Below are 18,974 nucleotides of genomic sequence, written 5' to 3' on the forward strand. Positions count from 1 at the left end.
TTGGCTTGGAAACTGCGAAGACAGGTGAATGTATGATTCTTCAGTGATTTGATTTGAGTCAGAGATTGGGTCATCCGTCAATACCAGGCTTCCTCCGGTTAGTTCATGTTGTTTGCAGCCTTAAGTGTAGATACACCAAGTAAAGATTCTGAGCAGAAAGAGATGGCTCATAGCCCTGAGACAGGAACAGCATGTACAGGAGCTGTCGTTCTGCATAACTCCCGAAATTATGCGGTGTACTGTCCTCAATCAGTTATGATAACTGAATGGAAAAAAGCATTAAAACTACATGTCTTTTTACACTGGGAGCTAATGTGCTGAAATAAAAGTTACAAGACGGAAAAGAAATTTATTGTCTACTCTGTGCAAGAATGTACTGTGCCAGGTAACTTAGTTATATAATCTTACTTGATTTTTAAACATGTTTATAATGGCAGATATTATTATTCCCATTTTCTTGGTAAGAAAAAGAGGGTCCAGGATATTAAGTGACCTGCCAAAGTCAAGCTGTTAGTAAATGGAAGAATGCGAATTGAAGTCATATTTCATTCCAAGGCTGTCTTCTTTTCCTACAGTGGATTGCCTCTTGGTTAAAGTTAGACTTTTAGAGTGCTGAATGTAGTTTTAAGGCCTTTGGTTCAACTGATGGAAACGTGATCCTGACTTTTTCCCAGTAGGCACCCTTTCTAGCCATTGGTTTGAAAACAAACCTACAGTAGGTAAATCTAACATTTCTATCATTTTGACATCTTTAGAGACCTAAATTTGAAATACTCAGTTGCTTAAGTTTCCAGAATCGTGGCATCAGTGGTCCAAGCCATGAAGATATTAGGTTAATATAATTTGCTTTGAGAGGTTGACAAGGATTTCTCAGAATCTTGGGATTTATTTTGACTTGATATTCTCTGAACCTATGTTATTATCCTACAAGCTATTCATTTAGGGTTAATTGCTCCTTTTTCTTTCATTCCATACGTATTCAATACTTACACCAAAATTCTATATCTTGTGCTGGAGAAAGTACAAAGATGAATTAGCTATAGTTCTTATCTTTAAAATATTTCCAATCAGATTGGCGCAATGGCTCACACCTGTAATCCCAGCACTTTGGGAAGCCAAGGCAGGTGGATCACTTGAGCTCAGGAGTTTGAGATCAGCCTGGCTAACAGGTAAAACCCTGTCTCTACTAAAAATACAAAATTAGCCAGGAGTGGTGGTGCCTGCCTGTAATCCCAGCTACTTGGGAAGCTAAGGCAGGAGAATAGCTTGAACGTGGGAGGTGGAGGTTGCAGTGAGTTAAGATCACGCTTGAGTGCAAACTCAAGCCTGGGCAACAAGAGTGAAACTCCATCTTAAAACAAGACAACTTACTTCAATCTACAGGGAAAGTTCTAAATGAGTAGAAGACAGAGCACAGAGTGACAAGAGGCTTTTGGTGTTTTTCCACAAAGCACCACCTGCAAATGAGTTATCTAAAATGCTGGTAGGAATAGTTACTGATGAAATGGTGCATAAAACTAGCCATGATGCCTCTATTACTTTTATGATTACAGTGATTATAACACAAGATACTGTTATACATGTGATATTATAAAGTTATACATGTGATTATACATAAGATATTGTTATAACACAGATATTGTTATACACGTATGTATAACAATATTTAGATTTTTTTTCCTTGTGGCTCAGAATGAAAGAGAGCAATAACCACAGTGGGTTTCACTTTGTAATGAAATAAAATTTGCATACAGTGTAAAAGGAAGAAAACATGTAATTGTGTGTACACCTTTAACCTAATAAGTTTAGTCAAATTCTAATTGTTTGATCACTTAATCAAATTGGATAAAGAGGGGATAAAGGGAAACAATAAAAACAAGTTACTCTGAAAGACTGAGGAGGCACATAGAATCGTGTAATTCCGAAATAGTGAGGAAGAAAATGAACTTCAGGAACCAATCCCTTCCCGGGCCCCACCACACACACACTTATTTTGCGGAAGAGGACTATCAAACTCTGTGAGGAAACTCATATGTCCAAGTGTGATATGGTTGACTGGTGGAAGAAATTCATGTAGAACTTGAGAGGAAGCTTTAGAGATGGAACTTGTAAACTTGAATCTCCTTCCCCAGCTACCATGTATTTCACCTAAAATGTCAGGAGTTTTTGTAATAACAAACAAGTTAAGAATTAAGGAGAACGTTGATTCAGTTCCCCTAGAGTGAAAACAAAGAGTTATCACTGCAGAGAATGCAAAGAAAATGAATCTCCTTGAATCAATAGATAAAGGTTACCTGGGAGGGGCAGTGAGGGATGGAAGGAGGCAGGAGCCAGTTCAGCTGGGGCTGGGGGAGTTCCAGGGATCTCTTGGAAGAGATGATGAGCCTATGTGGTTAATTGAGGATTAGCTGAAAATTTTCATTTACACTTTTTTTTTTTTTTTTTTTTTTTTTTTTTTTTTTTTTTTTTTTTTTTTTTTTTTTGAGACAGAGTCTTGCTTTGTCACCAGGTTGGAGGGCAGTGGCACCATCTTGGCTCACTGCACCCTCTGCCTCCCGGCTTCAAGTGATTCTCCTGCCTCAGCCTCCCGAGTAGCTGAGATTACAGGCACCTGCTGCCACACCTGGCTAATTTGTTATATTTTTGGTAGACATGGGGTTTTACCATGTTGGCCAGGCTGGTCTCAAACTACTGACCTCTAGTGATCTGCTCGCCTCTGCCTAAGAAAATGCTGAGTTTACAGGCGTGAGCCACCACACCTGGCCATTCACACTTTTGAATGCAAGAATAGTTTAGCATAAAATAATAGTTTTTATGTTATCTTAGGAAAACTCAAACCTTTGGTGGTTGTGTTTAAGGTATTGTTCATACAAAAAATAGAAAGATTTGTTATTGGAAGTTTTGTAAACAACTTTGTTATTTATAAATTTTGCACTGTGCATTTGTTTCACATTTCATAAGCTAGATACTTGTCAACACACTAGGAAATGACTTTATAAAAATCTCATGTATGAGGAAAGCTCTTCAGAAATTATTACTTACTTGAGTTTTGCACTTTGGGATTAGATAGCCTTACCCTTGGTTAGTATTACATCACTTGTCTCTACAATTTGGTTAAATTTTGAGTATACACATTTTTTTTTTTTTTGATGTAAAGAGATTCACAGTCCTATCAGAAGAGGCTTTCTCCATTCAGCTAAGATTCTTAACCATCTATCAAGTCTGTTAATTTGGAGGGAAAAACAATTCATAATTATAGTCTAATATTTTCCAGTTAGCACCGGGAATGAAATGTAGGCTAGTCTGAATTTGTAAACAAGTTGTCTTCTGAATGTTCACTTTCAAATCTGCTCTTTGGAACTCTGAAATCATTTTCTTGTAGACAACAAAGACTGCCATAGCAGTGGACTATCAAGTCTGTTCACAAAGTCTATTTTAGGCCATTGTGCAGCTAATGTTTAATTGTTCTGGTTCTTTGTAACACGAGTGGCAGATGCCACAATAACTTGATAGCAAAGTGAGCATAGTTCCTCGAATGTAAAGGAACACATCCCATTGTCCAGCAAGGGATGTGTCCAGGAGGAAGTGACAGAGGGCTGGGGTGGGCTTGCCGGTGAAAGCCCTCCTTTCTCACTCTCCTTTTTATTTCAAGCCCCTGTTGTTGGTTCTCTTGCTTTCCTTTTCCCCCTGCAGCAGATAATTCTGAAAAAGTTCTATCTCCTCTTGGTTCCCAAAGAAGAGGATGTGTATGAAAAACCTCACCACAGTATTCCCCATGTAGCCATGGTTTCACTTTCTGTGGTTTCAGTTACCTGTGGTCAACTATGGTCTGAAAATAGTGAGTACAGTAAAGATATTTTGAGAGTCCACATTCCTATTAACTTTTATTACCGCATATTGTTCTATTTTATTATTAGTTACTATTGTTAATCTATACTGTGTCTAATTATAAGTTAAGCTTTATCATATTATGTATCTATAGGAGGAAGCATAGTATACACAGGATTTGGTACTATCCATACTTTCAGGCACCCACTATGGGTATTGGAATATATTCCCCTTTGGAAAATGGGGGACTAATGTATGCTATTTTAGGTATTTTCTAAGCATTTTAGAAAACAGAGAGAAACAAGCAGGTGACTATCAAATCAATCTTTCTAGTCCAAAATCTCTTTCTTGATTTTTGAAAAACAAAGCCAAAGCCACATTCAGTAATAATGGTGATAAATAAAGTTTTATCTACATTTCTGAGGAACATCTGACACAGGGAGCCCTAAACATGTCATTGCTAGAGCTCAAGGATGGGCAGGTGCTGGGGGGATGGGAGCAGCAGGGATGGACACCCCTGGAGTAGTGATGTCGGGCATGGGGAATGAGAGAGGGACAGGCTTGGGAATTTAACCTCTCCTCTGCCACATACAGCTCATTCCATATACTGACCATTCTTCTTATGTAGATTTAACCATTAGATTAGTTTAAGGGTTAGAGGTTGGTCCTAGTCACCAGATGGTGGAGTTGAAACGTAAAGAAAAATAGCTGTAGTATTTTTCTGGTCACTTCCAAGAGGTCTAGGACATAAACAAATCAGGAAAGATGGACAGGTCACAGTCCCTCTCCTATATGGGCACAGAAACATGAGGAATTCATTTCAGCATATGAAGTAAGTATAGGTAAGGTGCTTTTTATAATAATACAGAGTAGAAGCTCTTAATATTCCAGGGAGAGAGCATTAAAGAGGCTTCTTGGAGAAGGTACCACTTGCAGGGGATTTATCTTATTGTGTATATATGGAGGGAGAGAAAAAGGGTATTTATGTGTGCCAGGAGGTAGAACAGATACAGGCTTCTGTGTGAGTAATACGTGTGCTTGAAGATTGGGCTTGAGCAGTTCCATGTTGCTGGAGTTTCAGATAAATTATGTGTCAAGGGGTAAAGAAAAAATCTAATGATATAGGAGGTGCCAGCTCATTCAGGGCCATGAGCCACACAGAGGAAGGTAAATATTCTCTAGAGCATAGGGTGTTATTGAAATTTAAACATGTGACATTGAGAGATTTGCATTTTGGATGGATGACTTGGAAAATGTGTTGGAGTAGATTTAAGGATGACAAACTGGAAAGGATACCAGTTAGAAGGTTGTTGCAAGAGTCTAAGAAAGATGATGACCTTTGAAGACCATCTTTAGAATATTAATAAGAAAGGAGGGCATGGTTTTAAATGTGAAGTGTTTGGGTCCTTCTGATTAAAAAATTCACCGAATAAGCAAATTTACCTATCTTCAAGCCCTTTCAAAACACATTAAAGTGAAAAAGGAAGAAAGGAAGAAAAAAGAAAATGAATACACAAGGAAAAAAACAGAAGCAAAGGGAACAGGAAGACACAGATGTAATTCAAACCATATCAATAGTATTGTTACTCTAGAAAGTAGATGGACTGTTGGTAGCTATTCTATAGGCTGCAGAGAGCTGTATTCTCAACCTTCTGGAGAGGGCAGTGGGGATGGGTATTCAGTGAGAGGGAAGCATATTCTCTGAGCTGGAAAACAAAGTGCTCAGCAATTGGAGGCAGCAGTTGCTCTAGAAGGTGGCAACAGGCTTAGGAAGATGAAAAGAGAAGTGACTTTATATGTAGCACTAAGATTCCCAGATCTCCAACACCAGCCTGCACAGTTGATTTCCTGTCTGCCAGCTCAGCAGGAGACAGGAAGTTTATTCTCTGGAGACACTAATCAGACAGTTTGTGTACCCAAGGATGTTGGGCAGAGCTGAGGGCAGGATGAGGTGCAAAAGGGGAAATACCCGTGCAAGACCATTGAGAAGGCTGTTGCATGAGTCCCTAAGAAAGGTGATTAAGACTTTTCGAGGACCATCATTAGAATATTAATAGGAATGGAAGGCATGGTTTTAGATATAAAAAGTTTTTAGGTCCTTCTGGTTAAAAATTACAGAATAAGCAGATTCACCTTTCTTAGTGCCCTCTCAAAACCCATTATAGTGAAAACAGAAGAAGGAAAGAAAATGAATACACCAAAAAGACAGAAGCAAAGGTAACAGGAAGACACAGAAGTAATGCAAACCTTTCACTTGCTCTTTCACAGAGCCAGTGAAAATCAGCACACTGCTGTCTCCAGCTCAGCTCCTTGAATTTCTACAGCCAGGTAACAACTCCTCTATTACCTAGCAAGTGCTGCTGGAGGGTTCTTTTTTAGGGAAACTCATCAGCCAAAGATAAAAGACCAATAGATGTTAGCATTTGAGAAACTTCTCAAACAGAGCTGGTTCTCAACCAGATCAATAGCCACTAGTGAAAATGTTTTAGAGTGTCCCCTTTCCAGCCCTACTCCAACACAAGCATCCAATCAACTTTCATTTTTGTTTGTTTTGAGACAGAGTTTTGCTCTTGTTGCCCAGGCTGGAGTGCAATGGAACGATCTTGACTCAGTGCAACCTCCGCCTCCTGGGTTCAAGTGATTTCTCCTGCCTCAGCCTCCCAAGTAGCTGGGATTATAGGAATGCACCACCATGCCAGGGTAATTTTGTATTTTTAGTAGAGACAGGGTTTCTCCATGTCGGTCAGGCTGGTCTTGAACTCCCAACCTCAGGTAGTCCACCTGCCTCAGCCTCCCAAAGTGCTGAGATTACAGGCATGAGCCACTGCGGCCGGCCCCCAGTCAACTTTCAATGACTTATCTTTCTATGGAAACAGATAGCTAGAGCTCAACATGTATTTAAGGAAAGTCTGTGGCAGGAAAGGATTTGTTGCTAATGGTGTTCGGTGAGGTGAGGAGGGTAAAGGAAACCTGAACAAATCCTAATATAAGTGATCAATCCAAGTGAATTATTAGATTAGGCAACAGGAAGGAAAATATAGAAAAGGGGCAAGAAAAATATAGAAAATGGGCAAGTATCTTGTGGGGAGACATGAGGAAGAAAAAGAAAGTGAGCTGCACTTTTGATATCATGAGTTTGGGGGCGAATGTGGCCTCAGGATGATTGGATCCAGCTGAATATGGACTATTTCTCTCCTTTTCCTGACTTGAATCTCTGAGACCAGCTTCTCCATATAGGGGCGATATGGCTGGAGACATGTTGGGAATTAAGCCTTTTAGTCTGTGATCAGAAACTAAAAGAGTTTTGCTTGATGAGTCTGAAGAATTCTGGACTGGCCAGATCAAATGACCCCTCTGTGGCCAGAGGCTGGATCTGCTACCCGAAGTGCTTAGAGGACAAAAGTAATACATGCTACCGCTATTCCTTCTTAAAAAAATTTATTTCCTTCTTTTAAGGCCTGCCTTCAAATGTACCCTAATGATAAATTTTTATAACTCCCTTATCTAAATATCATTTTGCATTTCTCCATAACACCTCAGGTTTATCATTTTTTGTTCTTTCTTTATTGCATGTGGTTGAAGTTTTTCTTGTGTATTTGCTCTACCTCCTTTCTGAGACTATAAGCTCCTTATGTGAAAATATGAAGTAGAAAAACACAAGGCTGGGCACAGTGGCTCACGCCTGTAATCTCAGCACTTTGGGAGGGCGAGGTAGGTGGATAGCTTGAAATCAGGAGTTTGAGACAAGCCTGGCCAACATGGGGAAATCCTGTCTTTACTAAAAATACAAAAATTAGCCAGGTGTGGTGGCAGGTACCTGTAATCCCAGCTATTCAGGAGGCTGAGGAAGGAGAATCACTTAAATCTGGGAGGCAGAGGGTACGGTGAGCCAAGATTGCACCACTGCACTCCAGCCTAGGCAATGGAGCAAGACTCCATCTCAAAAAATAAATCTTACAAAATAAGGAAAAGCATCAGTTTTGTTTCTAAACGAAAATTGTTTATGTTAAAATAGTCCGTTTGGAAGGTGGTAGCCTTTAATGATTTTATTGCTTACACCTTGCAGAGAAGCCTCTCTTTATAATTGAGAGTACTCTATAAGCATAGTACTCATTCTTTTAGTATCTTGTTTTGAAATATTTGTCCTTTTAAATACATTCATATTTTTAAACACTCAAATCTGTAGTGAATTTCACAAAGTAGGCTTTCTGAAGTAGACTTTTGATATAGATGTTTGGTTTTGATTTAGATTTTTGAAATAGCCTAACTCAGGGACAGTTTTCATGAATAAGGTAAGTGACTCTAATGTAATGATGTTTTCCTCCATGGTTTGTAAATTGGCTTCAAAATTCTTTCGAAATATTTTCAGATAATGACGCTATTTATTCAGCAAACATGTATATAGTATCTGTTATATTTAAGCACAGTTTTAAGTGCTTTATATGTATTGATCATTTGTCCCCAAAATAAACCAAGAAGGATTGTTATTATCCTCCTTTTATAGATGAAGAAACTGAAGCACAAATAATTTAAGTAACTAATGTCACAAACTAGGAAATAGAGTTGGGATTCAGTCTGAAATTCATGTACCTCACACTGGTGAAATGCTACACTGTCATTGCAATGTTAGTTTTCCTGTATAATTACTTAGAAAAGGATTGCAAACATGCCTTCAACCAAATCTGCCCTTTCCCCAGTTTGGATATATCCTGTGAACTACATTTTTTGGATGTTTGAAAAAAAAAAAAAGAATATGTTGTGATCCCTAAAAATTACCCAAAATAGAAATTGTAGTGCCTGCAAGTAAAGTTTTATTGGAACACATCCATGTTATATTGGTTTGTTTATGTATCATTTATGTGGTTTCTGCACTACAACAGCAGGATTGAATAGTTGGGACAGAGACTGGAAGGCCCACAAACCTAAAATATTTACTATCTGACCCTTTAAAGAGAAATTCTGCCAAGTCCTGATTTAGAAAAATAATAATTGCCTGGATGTCTATGTTCCAACACACTTCTCAATAGAAATGCCAAAAGAAACCAGTTGAAATGGTTTCTTCTTTTTAATTGCATTTTAGGTTTTGGGGTACATGTGAAGAACATGCAAGATTGTTGCATAGGTACACACATGGCAGTGTGATTTGCTGCCTTCCTTCCCATCACCTTGCAATGGTTTCTATCATAACAATTTGATTTTACTTTAAGTGAAATTAATTGTCATGAATATGATAACATATCCATTAATACAGTAAGTGTTTAATTCATATATGCCAGATGTTACTTGCAAAAATATTTTAAAACACAGAAAAGTATAGAGAATAAAATAAAAACTTAGCTATCATTCTTTTTTGATTAGTTTTCACACTCCCCAAAACATGTATATAGTGCTTTGCACACCTAAGTGATCAATGAATCTTTATTAGTGATTTTGTTGTGTTTTACACTTAGAATGTGTTTCCCATTATGTGCTGACTGGCTCCATATGCTTATAAAGAGATAAAATAAAATCCTGTAGAGATGGCTTAATGAGGAAAACAATGAAAATCACTACATGCAAATAGAGGCCGTGGAGCCCTGTGGCTGAAGGTGGGGTTTGGAGCCAGACTGTCTGCCTTCAAGTCCCGTCACACTACTCACTTCCTAGCCGTTACTATTGACACACTACGATTAACTTCTCTGTGCCTAAGTTTTCCTTCTCTCCCTAAGGTATTCTGGAGCTGGATAGTGCCAGCTCAGAAGAACTGGTTCTTAAATATTCAGAAATTTTGTGAAACATTTGTTAAACCATTGGTAGCTTGAAATCAGTCACTGCTGCAAGTATATCACAGAAATTGGCAAATGTTACAAATTCGGGCTCTGCTAGCCCCCTGCCCCCAGCCAGTTTACCAGCAAGCCATGTATGTGTATTTATCTCCGAAGCATGCGAGGATACAAAACTCCCAAGACAGTGCCTGATGTGTAACACACTGTAAATGCTCAACAGGACACACCACCTATGCTGCTGGCTTTAGTTTCCTCATCTGTAGTTTCTAAGCTTGATATGAAAAGATCTGTGAATTTCAAGGATTTTATGAACATGCAAATTTACAGTAAGGAAAATATATGATGGTTTTTAATCTTTTATATGTTTCTTAGGAGAAATTGTTTGTGGTATAAGATATCAAGCAGATAAAAATAAGGTCATACATATTTATTGTTGGTTATCAACCACTGCTTTGTAATATTAGATGAATTATTATCTTTAAAAAATAGAATGTTTACTCATGTAGATAAGCACATGGGTCCTTTTATTTATAATAAGTATGTAATAGTAAAGTTCTATACCTCACAAATTATCCAGAACTACAGTTAATTTTGAGCAATTGTTTCCTAAGTCATAATATCTGGAAATTTACTCTTCATTCCTCAATTCATAACATGATTCATTTAGAGTTATGTAGAGATGGGTAACTGAGTAGCTTGCATTGAACAAATATTTTTCATCAAGAATTTTATTATATCCATTGAACAGTAATAGGAAAATATACTAATAAAAGCATACATTTGAAATATATCCAACTTTGAAAAGGCCATCAGTAAGACACTGCATTAAAAACTTTACATATCTCTATTTAAAATAGTTTATGTCTTGTTTACATTCATTCATTTTTAAAATGTAGCTTTTAGGGGGTGGCTTCTGAGTTAAGACAACCGTTCACAATTACACCATTCAGTTAGAGCACAGTCGTTGTGATCCCCGTTGGCTGCCTCATGGTGCACGTGTGTGCACTTGTACCTAACACATGCACTGTCCTCCTTGCCCCACAGTCACATGCATATCCCTAGAAAGTCAGTAAAAAGAACAGGAATTAAAGGGCAAGCCTTTTATCCATTAAGCTTTGTAAGTCTATTTGCTTTTATTTTTTAAATTTAAATTGATTTTATTTTGTATTTTTTTAGGAGATGGGGTCTTTTCTTCTTTAGAGACAGGGTCTTGCTCTGTTGCTCAGTGGGAGTATGGTGGGGTGATCACAGCTTATTGTAGCCTTGACCTCCAGGGCTGAAGCTGTCCTCCCACCTTAGCCTCCCAAGTAGCCAGGACTACAGGCATGCACCACCACGCCTGGCTAATTTTTAATTTTTTGTAGAGATGAGGGCCTCCCTATGTTGCCCAGGCTAGTTTTAAACTCCTAGGCTCAAGTTGTCTTTCCACCTCAGCTTCCTTAGTAACTGGAACTACAGAGGTGGCTACTTAGCCTCCTGAATTTGCCCTTAAGGTATAAAAATAATCGACTAAATCAGTCATTATTATGTTAATATGCATAATACATTGTCTATTAGAGAGGAAGAATCATTAAGCCATTATGAGAACAGTGATTAAGGAAAATATAAATTAAACTAGTGGTCAGAACATTTACAATACTGAATGCACACCTATCAGGAACATGAGTATTCTAAAATATCCAAGTAATAACCTCATTCTGTGGAGAGGACACAAAATCTGAAATTACAATGTGGAAATATACTAAAAAAAAATCCATCTTAGTAAAACACAAAGCCCTACAATAAATCAATTTTATAAGACTATTAGCCCTTCTTTTAATTTTGAAATACCATACACACACACACACACACACACACACATACATACATACATACATACATACGTTTGGTCCCAGATGATGTTACTCTGCTTCCCTAGTTTTTCTTACTAACATAATTAACAAGAAAGATGTCTGAAAGGTGTCTATAGGTGGCTGTCCTCTTGTCTGCTACTGAGGCAGTTTAGAGAATTTAAACCCAGGTGAGGCCTGCCTTGCCCAGTTCTTGCAAGAGGAACACCCAGGGAGAGGAAATGGAGGTGGACATTTTGGTCAGAAGTTTTAGATCATCTAAAGATTTTTTTTTCAACTATGTATGTGGCATTTCTTCTGAGACAGAAGGACAAAATGTGTTTGAACTCCTATAATATCTGTAAAAGCCTTCACTGCTTGTTTTCTTAAAACAACAACAAAAAAATGATTTTTCTCAAATACTCTAATGTGCTACACTATGAGTCAGTGGCATGGTTTTTGACGTATTCAATGATGGTTGAAAGTGAAAGAGGCTGATGGGTTCCTTCTGCGGGTCCACTGACTTTTTCACATTTCTGCCCCTTGAGATTCTGCCATCCAGATGTATTGAATTTTTTTTTTCTCTTCCTGTAATTGGCTGTGCTTTTGCACTTCAGACCTTCAAACATAATGTTTACTCTGCCCCATGTGTTTGCTTGGCTCATTCCTATTGATCAACATTTGTTCATTTGACATGGTTCCTAAGATCTTATATATGCCAATGTTTTTCCAGGCTTTGCTAAAATGACTTTTTCTAGGAAGCCTTTCCTGGCCTTCTAACCAGCTAAAGCTCCTACAGAAGTTTGTACTTCTATCTGAGCCTGTGCTATACTTATTGTCTGTGACTTCTAGTTTTATTGTCTTACAGGCTTGACTTTGAGTTTGGTGAAAGCAGAGAATGAGGCTATCCTCCTCATCCTTGCTATTTCCAGGGCCTAACGTGGTGTCTGGCAACAAGTAGGTGCTGAGAGGATTTATGGAGAGTGAATGATGAAATAATTGTAAAATATTTTATTATAGATATGCAAATAAATAGAATCCCTTTGGAAGTTAAAAAAAAAAAGAACTGAACTTGTTTGGTTTAAAATTCATTCATACACCAAATTCATTAGCATATTTCACTTTTCTGAATGCCACTGATAATTAGCTCACTGGTAAAGTTCAGGTATGTGTAAAATGAAAAGTTTAAATCAGGCTGGGTGCGGTGGCTCATTCCTGTAATCCCAGCACTTCGGGAGGCTGAGGTGGCTGGATCGCTTGAGCGCAGGAGTTCGAGACCAACCTGAGCAACATGGTGAAACCCCGTCTCTACAAAAATTTTTTCGAAAAAATTAGCTGGGCATGGTGGCACATGCCTGTAATCCCAGATTTGGGGGAAGCTGAGATGGGAGGATCACTTGAGCCTGGGATGTTGAGGTTTCAGTGAGCTGAGATCGCACCACTTCACTCCAACCTGGGTGACAGAGTGAGGCAATGTCTCAAAAAAAAAAAAAAAAAAAGGAAAAAGTTTAAATCAGTGAATATTCTCATTTCAAATGAAATAATTGGAAGAGTTATAGTCACAATCACCTTGCTGTACTATCAATGAAAAAATACATCATTTTTTAGAGCACAAATATACCATAAAGAATTAATAATTTAAATAGTCTAAATATTACAATCATATTTTTAATGGACTTTGATACTTAAACTAAAACTTATTATCTGTATTAGCCAGCTTGAGCTGCCATAACTATAATAATAAGCAGTTTGTGGCTTAAACAACAAATTTATTTCTCACAGTTCTGGAAACTGGAAGTTTCAGATCAAGATCTGGCAGGGTTCTGTTTCTTGTGAGGGCTCTCCTCCTGGCTTGCAGGTGACCAGTCTCTGGTGGATCTTCTTATAAGGACAAGAATCCTATCAGATCAGGACCCCACCCAATGAACTCATTTAATATGAATTCTTCCTTACAGTAAAAACAATTACACTGGGGGTTAGGGCTTCAATATATGAATTTTGGGAGGACCAATTCATTCCATTGCATGATCACTCTAGAATAACATTTGAAGTAATTTAACTTGAAGTCCTGGAAAGCATATTTTTCAGCATCTCTAACACAAAGTTGTATTGATTCATTTTTAAAAATCTTATTTTTGTTTTTAGTTACGTGCTTTTTTGATGATGCAGAGGAGTTTAGAATAAGAACCACTGACTTGGCATTATCTTTATGGGAATTGATCGCATTTGGCCAACTTTTATATAAGGCATTTCCTCTTGAACTTTGAATGTAATCTTACTTAGACTTTTAGACCTGGTCTTGAACTCAGAAGTCATTCAGTTCAATTCCTTTATTTAGAGATGAAGAAATTTAGTCTTAAATAGCCTAAGTTGTCTTCAGAAAGATATTCAAAGCCTTTTACAGTTTGCCTCAATCAATACTTTAATGAAATTGTCCTTCCTTCTCTTGTTTCATATATTTTTACCATACCAAATTCCTTGACAATTATCTTTTAAGGTGCTACCTGAAGCCTCTGTAGACATCTCTGGTTCCACACCCACAAACAGAATTGGTAATTTTTTTCTTTCTGTCTCCTTAGATTTTTTTCCAAATGATTGCATAATACTTCTTAAATTATATCACAGTAATCTGTGCTCATTTACATTCTCCATTAATTTATGAACTTCGTGAATTCAGAAATTGGACTCCACTGGTGCTAGCCCATGACTTAGAGCTTTAATAATTTCCAAATTTCTTTTTTGAAATTCAAGTTGCTAATAAATGCTACATCTGTAACAGTAATTGGTATCTCTTTCCTGAACAATGCTGTTTCTTTTCCTAGACCACACTTCACTCTTAAGATGTTAGTGTTAGAATTGCAGAAGGTCTTTTGGGATAGAAGATTTACAAGTATGAAGTCAGAAAAGCCTCAGGAAAGTCCTACCCTTCTGGCCAGGTGGTTCACGCCTATAATCCCAACACTTTGGGAGGCCAAAGCAGGTGAATCACTTGAGGCCAGGAGTTTGAGACCAGCCTAGCCAATAAAAAAAAAAAAAAAAAACAAACTCATTTCTACTAAAAATACAAAAAATTAGCCAGGCATGGTGGTGTGCACCTGTAATCCCAGCTATTCAGGAGGCTGAGGCACAGACATCACTTGAACCTGGGAGGTAGAGGCTGCAGTGAGCCAAGATTGCACCACTGCACTCCAGGCTGGGCAACAGAGTGACTGTCTCAAACAACAACAATAAAAGCAAACAAACAAAAAGACTAATAGAAAAGTCCTGCCCTGGGTCCAGAGACTACATCCAAATTCACTGTTTGACACTTATGTGTTTCAAATGCACCATGCCAGAGAAAACTGTTTTGTCTTTGGACAAATTTATCTCAGTTTGACTTTTGCTTTTAGGACTCCAGCTTGCAGAACTCCGCAAGGCCTGAGCTCCAGCACGTTGTGGGATGCTTTATATAGAAGAGCACTGATGACCCAAACAGATTAAAGGTCAGTGAAGTTAAGCCTGGGGTAATTGTTCTCTGAACTCTGGCACATTCTTACTGGGTTTCTGCTGTTTTATTGCTTGTGGCCTTTTGTTTATGGTTTAGTAAGGGCTGTGAAATGCTGAATACAGTTACAAGAAATCACAAGAAGAGAGGTGGATTGTCTTTTCATGAGTCAAATCCCAGTTCTTTTCATCTTCAGATTTTTTTTTCTTGAGAATTATAATAGTTGAGATATGTATGCAATAGATATGTTAAACTCTTATGAAAATCCAGATAGATGAAAACAGCTATATTTTCAATGCTGTATGAATAGCCAGAATTAATAGCATATTAGAAATGTTGCAATTTTCTGAACATGTAAAATGTCTTGAAAGAAATTAAAAGAGAGTCATGTGATTACAAAAATAAATTCTGCCTATGGCATAGATTTTATAAGAATGCCTGTATATATGTTCTCATAAAATTTATGAGATTCAAGTATTTATTCATTTAATTCAAGTTTTACATTGATAGATAAAATTATGTAAAATTGGGTATTATCTTAAAAAGAGATGAGAACTTTCTAAAAACTTGCAGATAAAAACTTGAAAGGCTAATCCTGCTATTCTCTTCTGCTTTATAACAAATATTTTTCTATTCACCTTAAGTTTTTCTGGAACAAATAGCTGTAAGTCAGAGATTATAGCTTAGTTAACTGAAACCAATTAGAGCAAGTCTCGTTTCCATTCTACACACATGCATGAAAATATACAATACAAAAATGTTTTCATTTATAAATAATTTAGCAACCTGAAGAACTCCATGAAAGCACTAAATTGGATGTTCATTTCAAAATACCAGTTTTGTCACCCCCAGTTTAGTGAGACTGCAAAGGGTATATGCTCTCTGGGTAGAAGAATGGAGGATGGCCTTTGACTTGCATTTAGTCCAAAAAAAAGTACTTGCTTACTCTGGGTAAAGATTATCTGTTTTGTGCTGCTTAACTACACAGGTGAATATTAATTGGCCACCTAGTATTTTTCTAGTCTACAGTAGGGGGAAGAAATGTAAGGAACGTTTCTTTTTTTTCTTTTGAAAAATGTACATTAAAATATGTTCCCAATTTACCTATTTAAGTATCTCTTTCTTAAATAACCCCATACAAATGTTTTCTAATACCCTCAAAAATAAAACAAAATTTCTGCTAAGAAAGGAGCCAAATAAAAATGCTAACAAAGACAAAGGAAATGGAAAAGAAAGAAGAGGTATGTAGAAAAGATTTTCCTGTTACTTGAAACCAAGCACTGGAGATGACCATTTTCTTTTTAGGTATATACTCAGTAACAAAGCTGTTAAAATTCATACTATGTTCATAGCGTGTTTGTGAATGCTAGGAGATATCCCTGGGCAACGCTATTTGACAGGTAATGCCCATTTTATTTTGCTAAAGCAAAACAGTTACAAACTATTTTTTCTAAGCTGTGTTGATTTTCTCTCTTCTCTGTGCTCTCACAAGTCCTGCCTCATAAGCTGATTTGGAATTCCTTATTTGTATCCTTAACCCATCAATTTAGCTTTATTGGGCAACATTATGCTTAGGTAATGCTATACAAATCTGGGCAAATGGGTCTTACTTCAAAAGACTTGGGACTCAAATTATAAGTGAAGAAGGCCCAGTTCTGCTGCTAATATGCATCTGCAGCTCTGCTTGAGGTTAGTGGGAATCTTGACTATTGAGGAGGTGAGGTTTACTTTAAGCTGATTTAGCAAAATAGAGCTCAGTCTAAATGAAGCATTGGAGAGGAAGCTCTACAAATCCAGTGATGCTGACATCTGTCTGAAATAGCAATCCTAAGAGTGGTTTTATGACATCCAAGAATGCTTCCAGATATTTAAGAAATCTTGCAAAATTATTTAAGGAAATTTCAAAATATACTTAATTGCTTATTACCCTAAAATGATATAAAATAAAATGAATAGGAATCATACTATGATTTCACTAGAGAAGTTGGGTGGTGTCATAAAGTTAAGCAATGAGATGTGATTGTAACTTTGAACAAGTTGGAAGTTGAGTTCTCATGCTATTCAGGACATTATGAAATGAAAATCATAAATGTTCAGGATATTGCAGGTGTATTTACACTTGGCAGGTTTTGAAAAAAAAATGACACACTTGTTAATTGAAAGATTTGTAAAGAGCTACTCCATAGACACTTTAAAAGTGAGTATGTTGGATTCTCCATTATAGTATTTATAAAGCATTCTTGCACAACTGGGTAGAATTCTTTATTTGCCTGTCCCCACAGGAGACAGACAAGCTGGGTTCAAATAAGCTGAGTTGCCTTGAGACATTTATTTCTTGTCTCTGAGTTCTAGTTTCCTCTTCTGTAAAATGAAGATAATAATATCCACCTGGTTGTATTATTTTGAGACTTAAATAAGATAATGTATATAAAACACTTAGTACAGGAAGAAATCAAAAAGGCTTGACACTGGGCACCGCTGCCTAACTTCTTCTTTAGCACATGTATCAATAATCTTCTATAAGTAAGTCATGACATTAAGTGCTGGGCACTGGGCTAAGTAGTGATCTGAATGCTAGACCAAGCTGAGATAGATTTCCCGTACAGTCAAGGTAGGAAGAAGAGGAAGGACAGAATTTCCCAAAACCAAAGAAATAAATTCAAATGCGGAGCCAAAGAGCAGCTGGACACAATAGATGTTAACCATTAAACTTCTCAAAAAACATCAGAACTTTCTGACTTAGGCTCTGAAGGAGGACAGTAGGAGCAGTGACTTAATTAGAATCATTTTGCAAGGCAGAGATGAGTTGGCACATACTTGGTCTCCAGAGTAAGTCTGGAAAGCTGAGGACAACATCTTTAGAGAAGATGACCTCAATGACACTTCATAGGATGTGGAAGCTGAACCGTCCAGCTTAGATGACTTACTGGAAGTTCACCAGTAAGACTGGGGAAAGAGCCCAGTGTTTTGGGCATCGTTAAGTCTGGCTTGAAAATATTTTTTTGACATCTGTCAATGTGGAGGCAGCAAAGCATGAAATTAGGACACTTGTCTGGCTGCAGTTAGATTCCTGGGCACTCTGTACGGTGGGGATCCAACTGCCCAATCGTGGAATGATTTCGAGGCCATGCCTGGAATTAGAGTGAAACTCTGATCCCAGTTCACCTTTCCTGCGTGCATTAGCTCTCATCCCTTCCTCTCCCAAGCATGGACATCTGTTTCTTTCGATTCATAATTATTGGTCTATTATCTAGTATTGTTGCCTAATTTTTAAATGGATGTTAATCTTGTTAGTAAAACAAAACTATAAACAAGGGGGGTGTGGAAGAAGGAAAAGGAACTTGCATTATGTTTACATTAAAACTCGTATTTACCATAATCTCTGTCTCTGGTCCCTGCATCAGCCACGCCGGCCCCTTCCCGTTCCCTAAGCATTCTACAGTCTTTCCTGTCTCAGGGCCTTTGCCCCAGATATTTCCTGTTTAAAATTCTCTTCTGTTTTTTTTTTTTTTTTTTTTTTTTTTCCCCCATCCACATGGCTGGCTTCTTCTCATCACTTAAGTGCTCCAGCATCCTAGAGAGGCCTTTCTAGACCATCCTATCAGTCTTATTCCCCAGCATCTCTGTTTTCTCCATTACATTCTTCTGTTTATTTCCTTATCACATTGCATTCATTCATCTATTCAGTAACTGTGCATGCACTACAGCTACTACTCTGTGCAAGGTATGGGCATATAATGCTGGTCTTTGCTATCACAGAGCCTACACTTTGTGAGGGATGTAAACATTAATGAGACAGTCATCACTCAGATAATTGTAAAATACTAATTCTGTTAATGTCTACCCTTGAGAGCCTATGGGACTAACCTGAAAGTATTTCTGTGTTTTAATTTGGATTTCTCTCTAGTCTGTTATCTTTCTCCCACTTGAATATTTGCTCCCTGAGGGTAGAGTCGTTGCTTTCTGTCTGTTTCTGCACAGTGTTCTCAGAGCATGAATATTGTGGAGACTTAGTGTATATCATTGAATAAGGGAATGGTAAGAATTTGCAGTAACTCTTTTGTTAAA

At 37.5% G+C, this 18,974-nt stretch overlaps 1 protein-coding gene across 6 annotated transcripts in view; it reads right to left on the bottom strand.

The window, feature by feature from the left end:
• Positions 1 to 18,974, bottom strand: part of DLC1 (DLC1 Rho GTPase activating protein) — a 523,653-nt gene that overhangs the window by 261,987 nt on the left and 242,692 nt on the right. Inside the window, exon 5 of one of the 6 annotated variants that reach the window (XM_074383942.1) lies at positions 4,932 to 10,651. The exons of the other annotated variants lie outside the window; for them this stretch is intronic. Within the exon in view, the coding sequence (XP_074240043.1) occupies positions 10,544 to 10,651 (108 nt within the window). The 3' untranslated portion in view covers positions 4,932 to 10,543. Of the gene's footprint in view, positions 1 to 4,931; positions 10,652 to 18,974 lie in introns of those variants that run through there. 6 annotated transcript variants of the gene reach the window in all.

Source organism: Saimiri boliviensis, chromosome 13 (genome assembly GCF_048565385.1).
Source record: "Saimiri boliviensis isolate mSaiBol1 chromosome 13, mSaiBol1.pri, whole genome shotgun sequence".
In the NCBI taxonomy this organism is placed as follows: Eukaryota; Metazoa; Chordata; class Mammalia; order Primates; family Cebidae; genus Saimiri; species Saimiri boliviensis.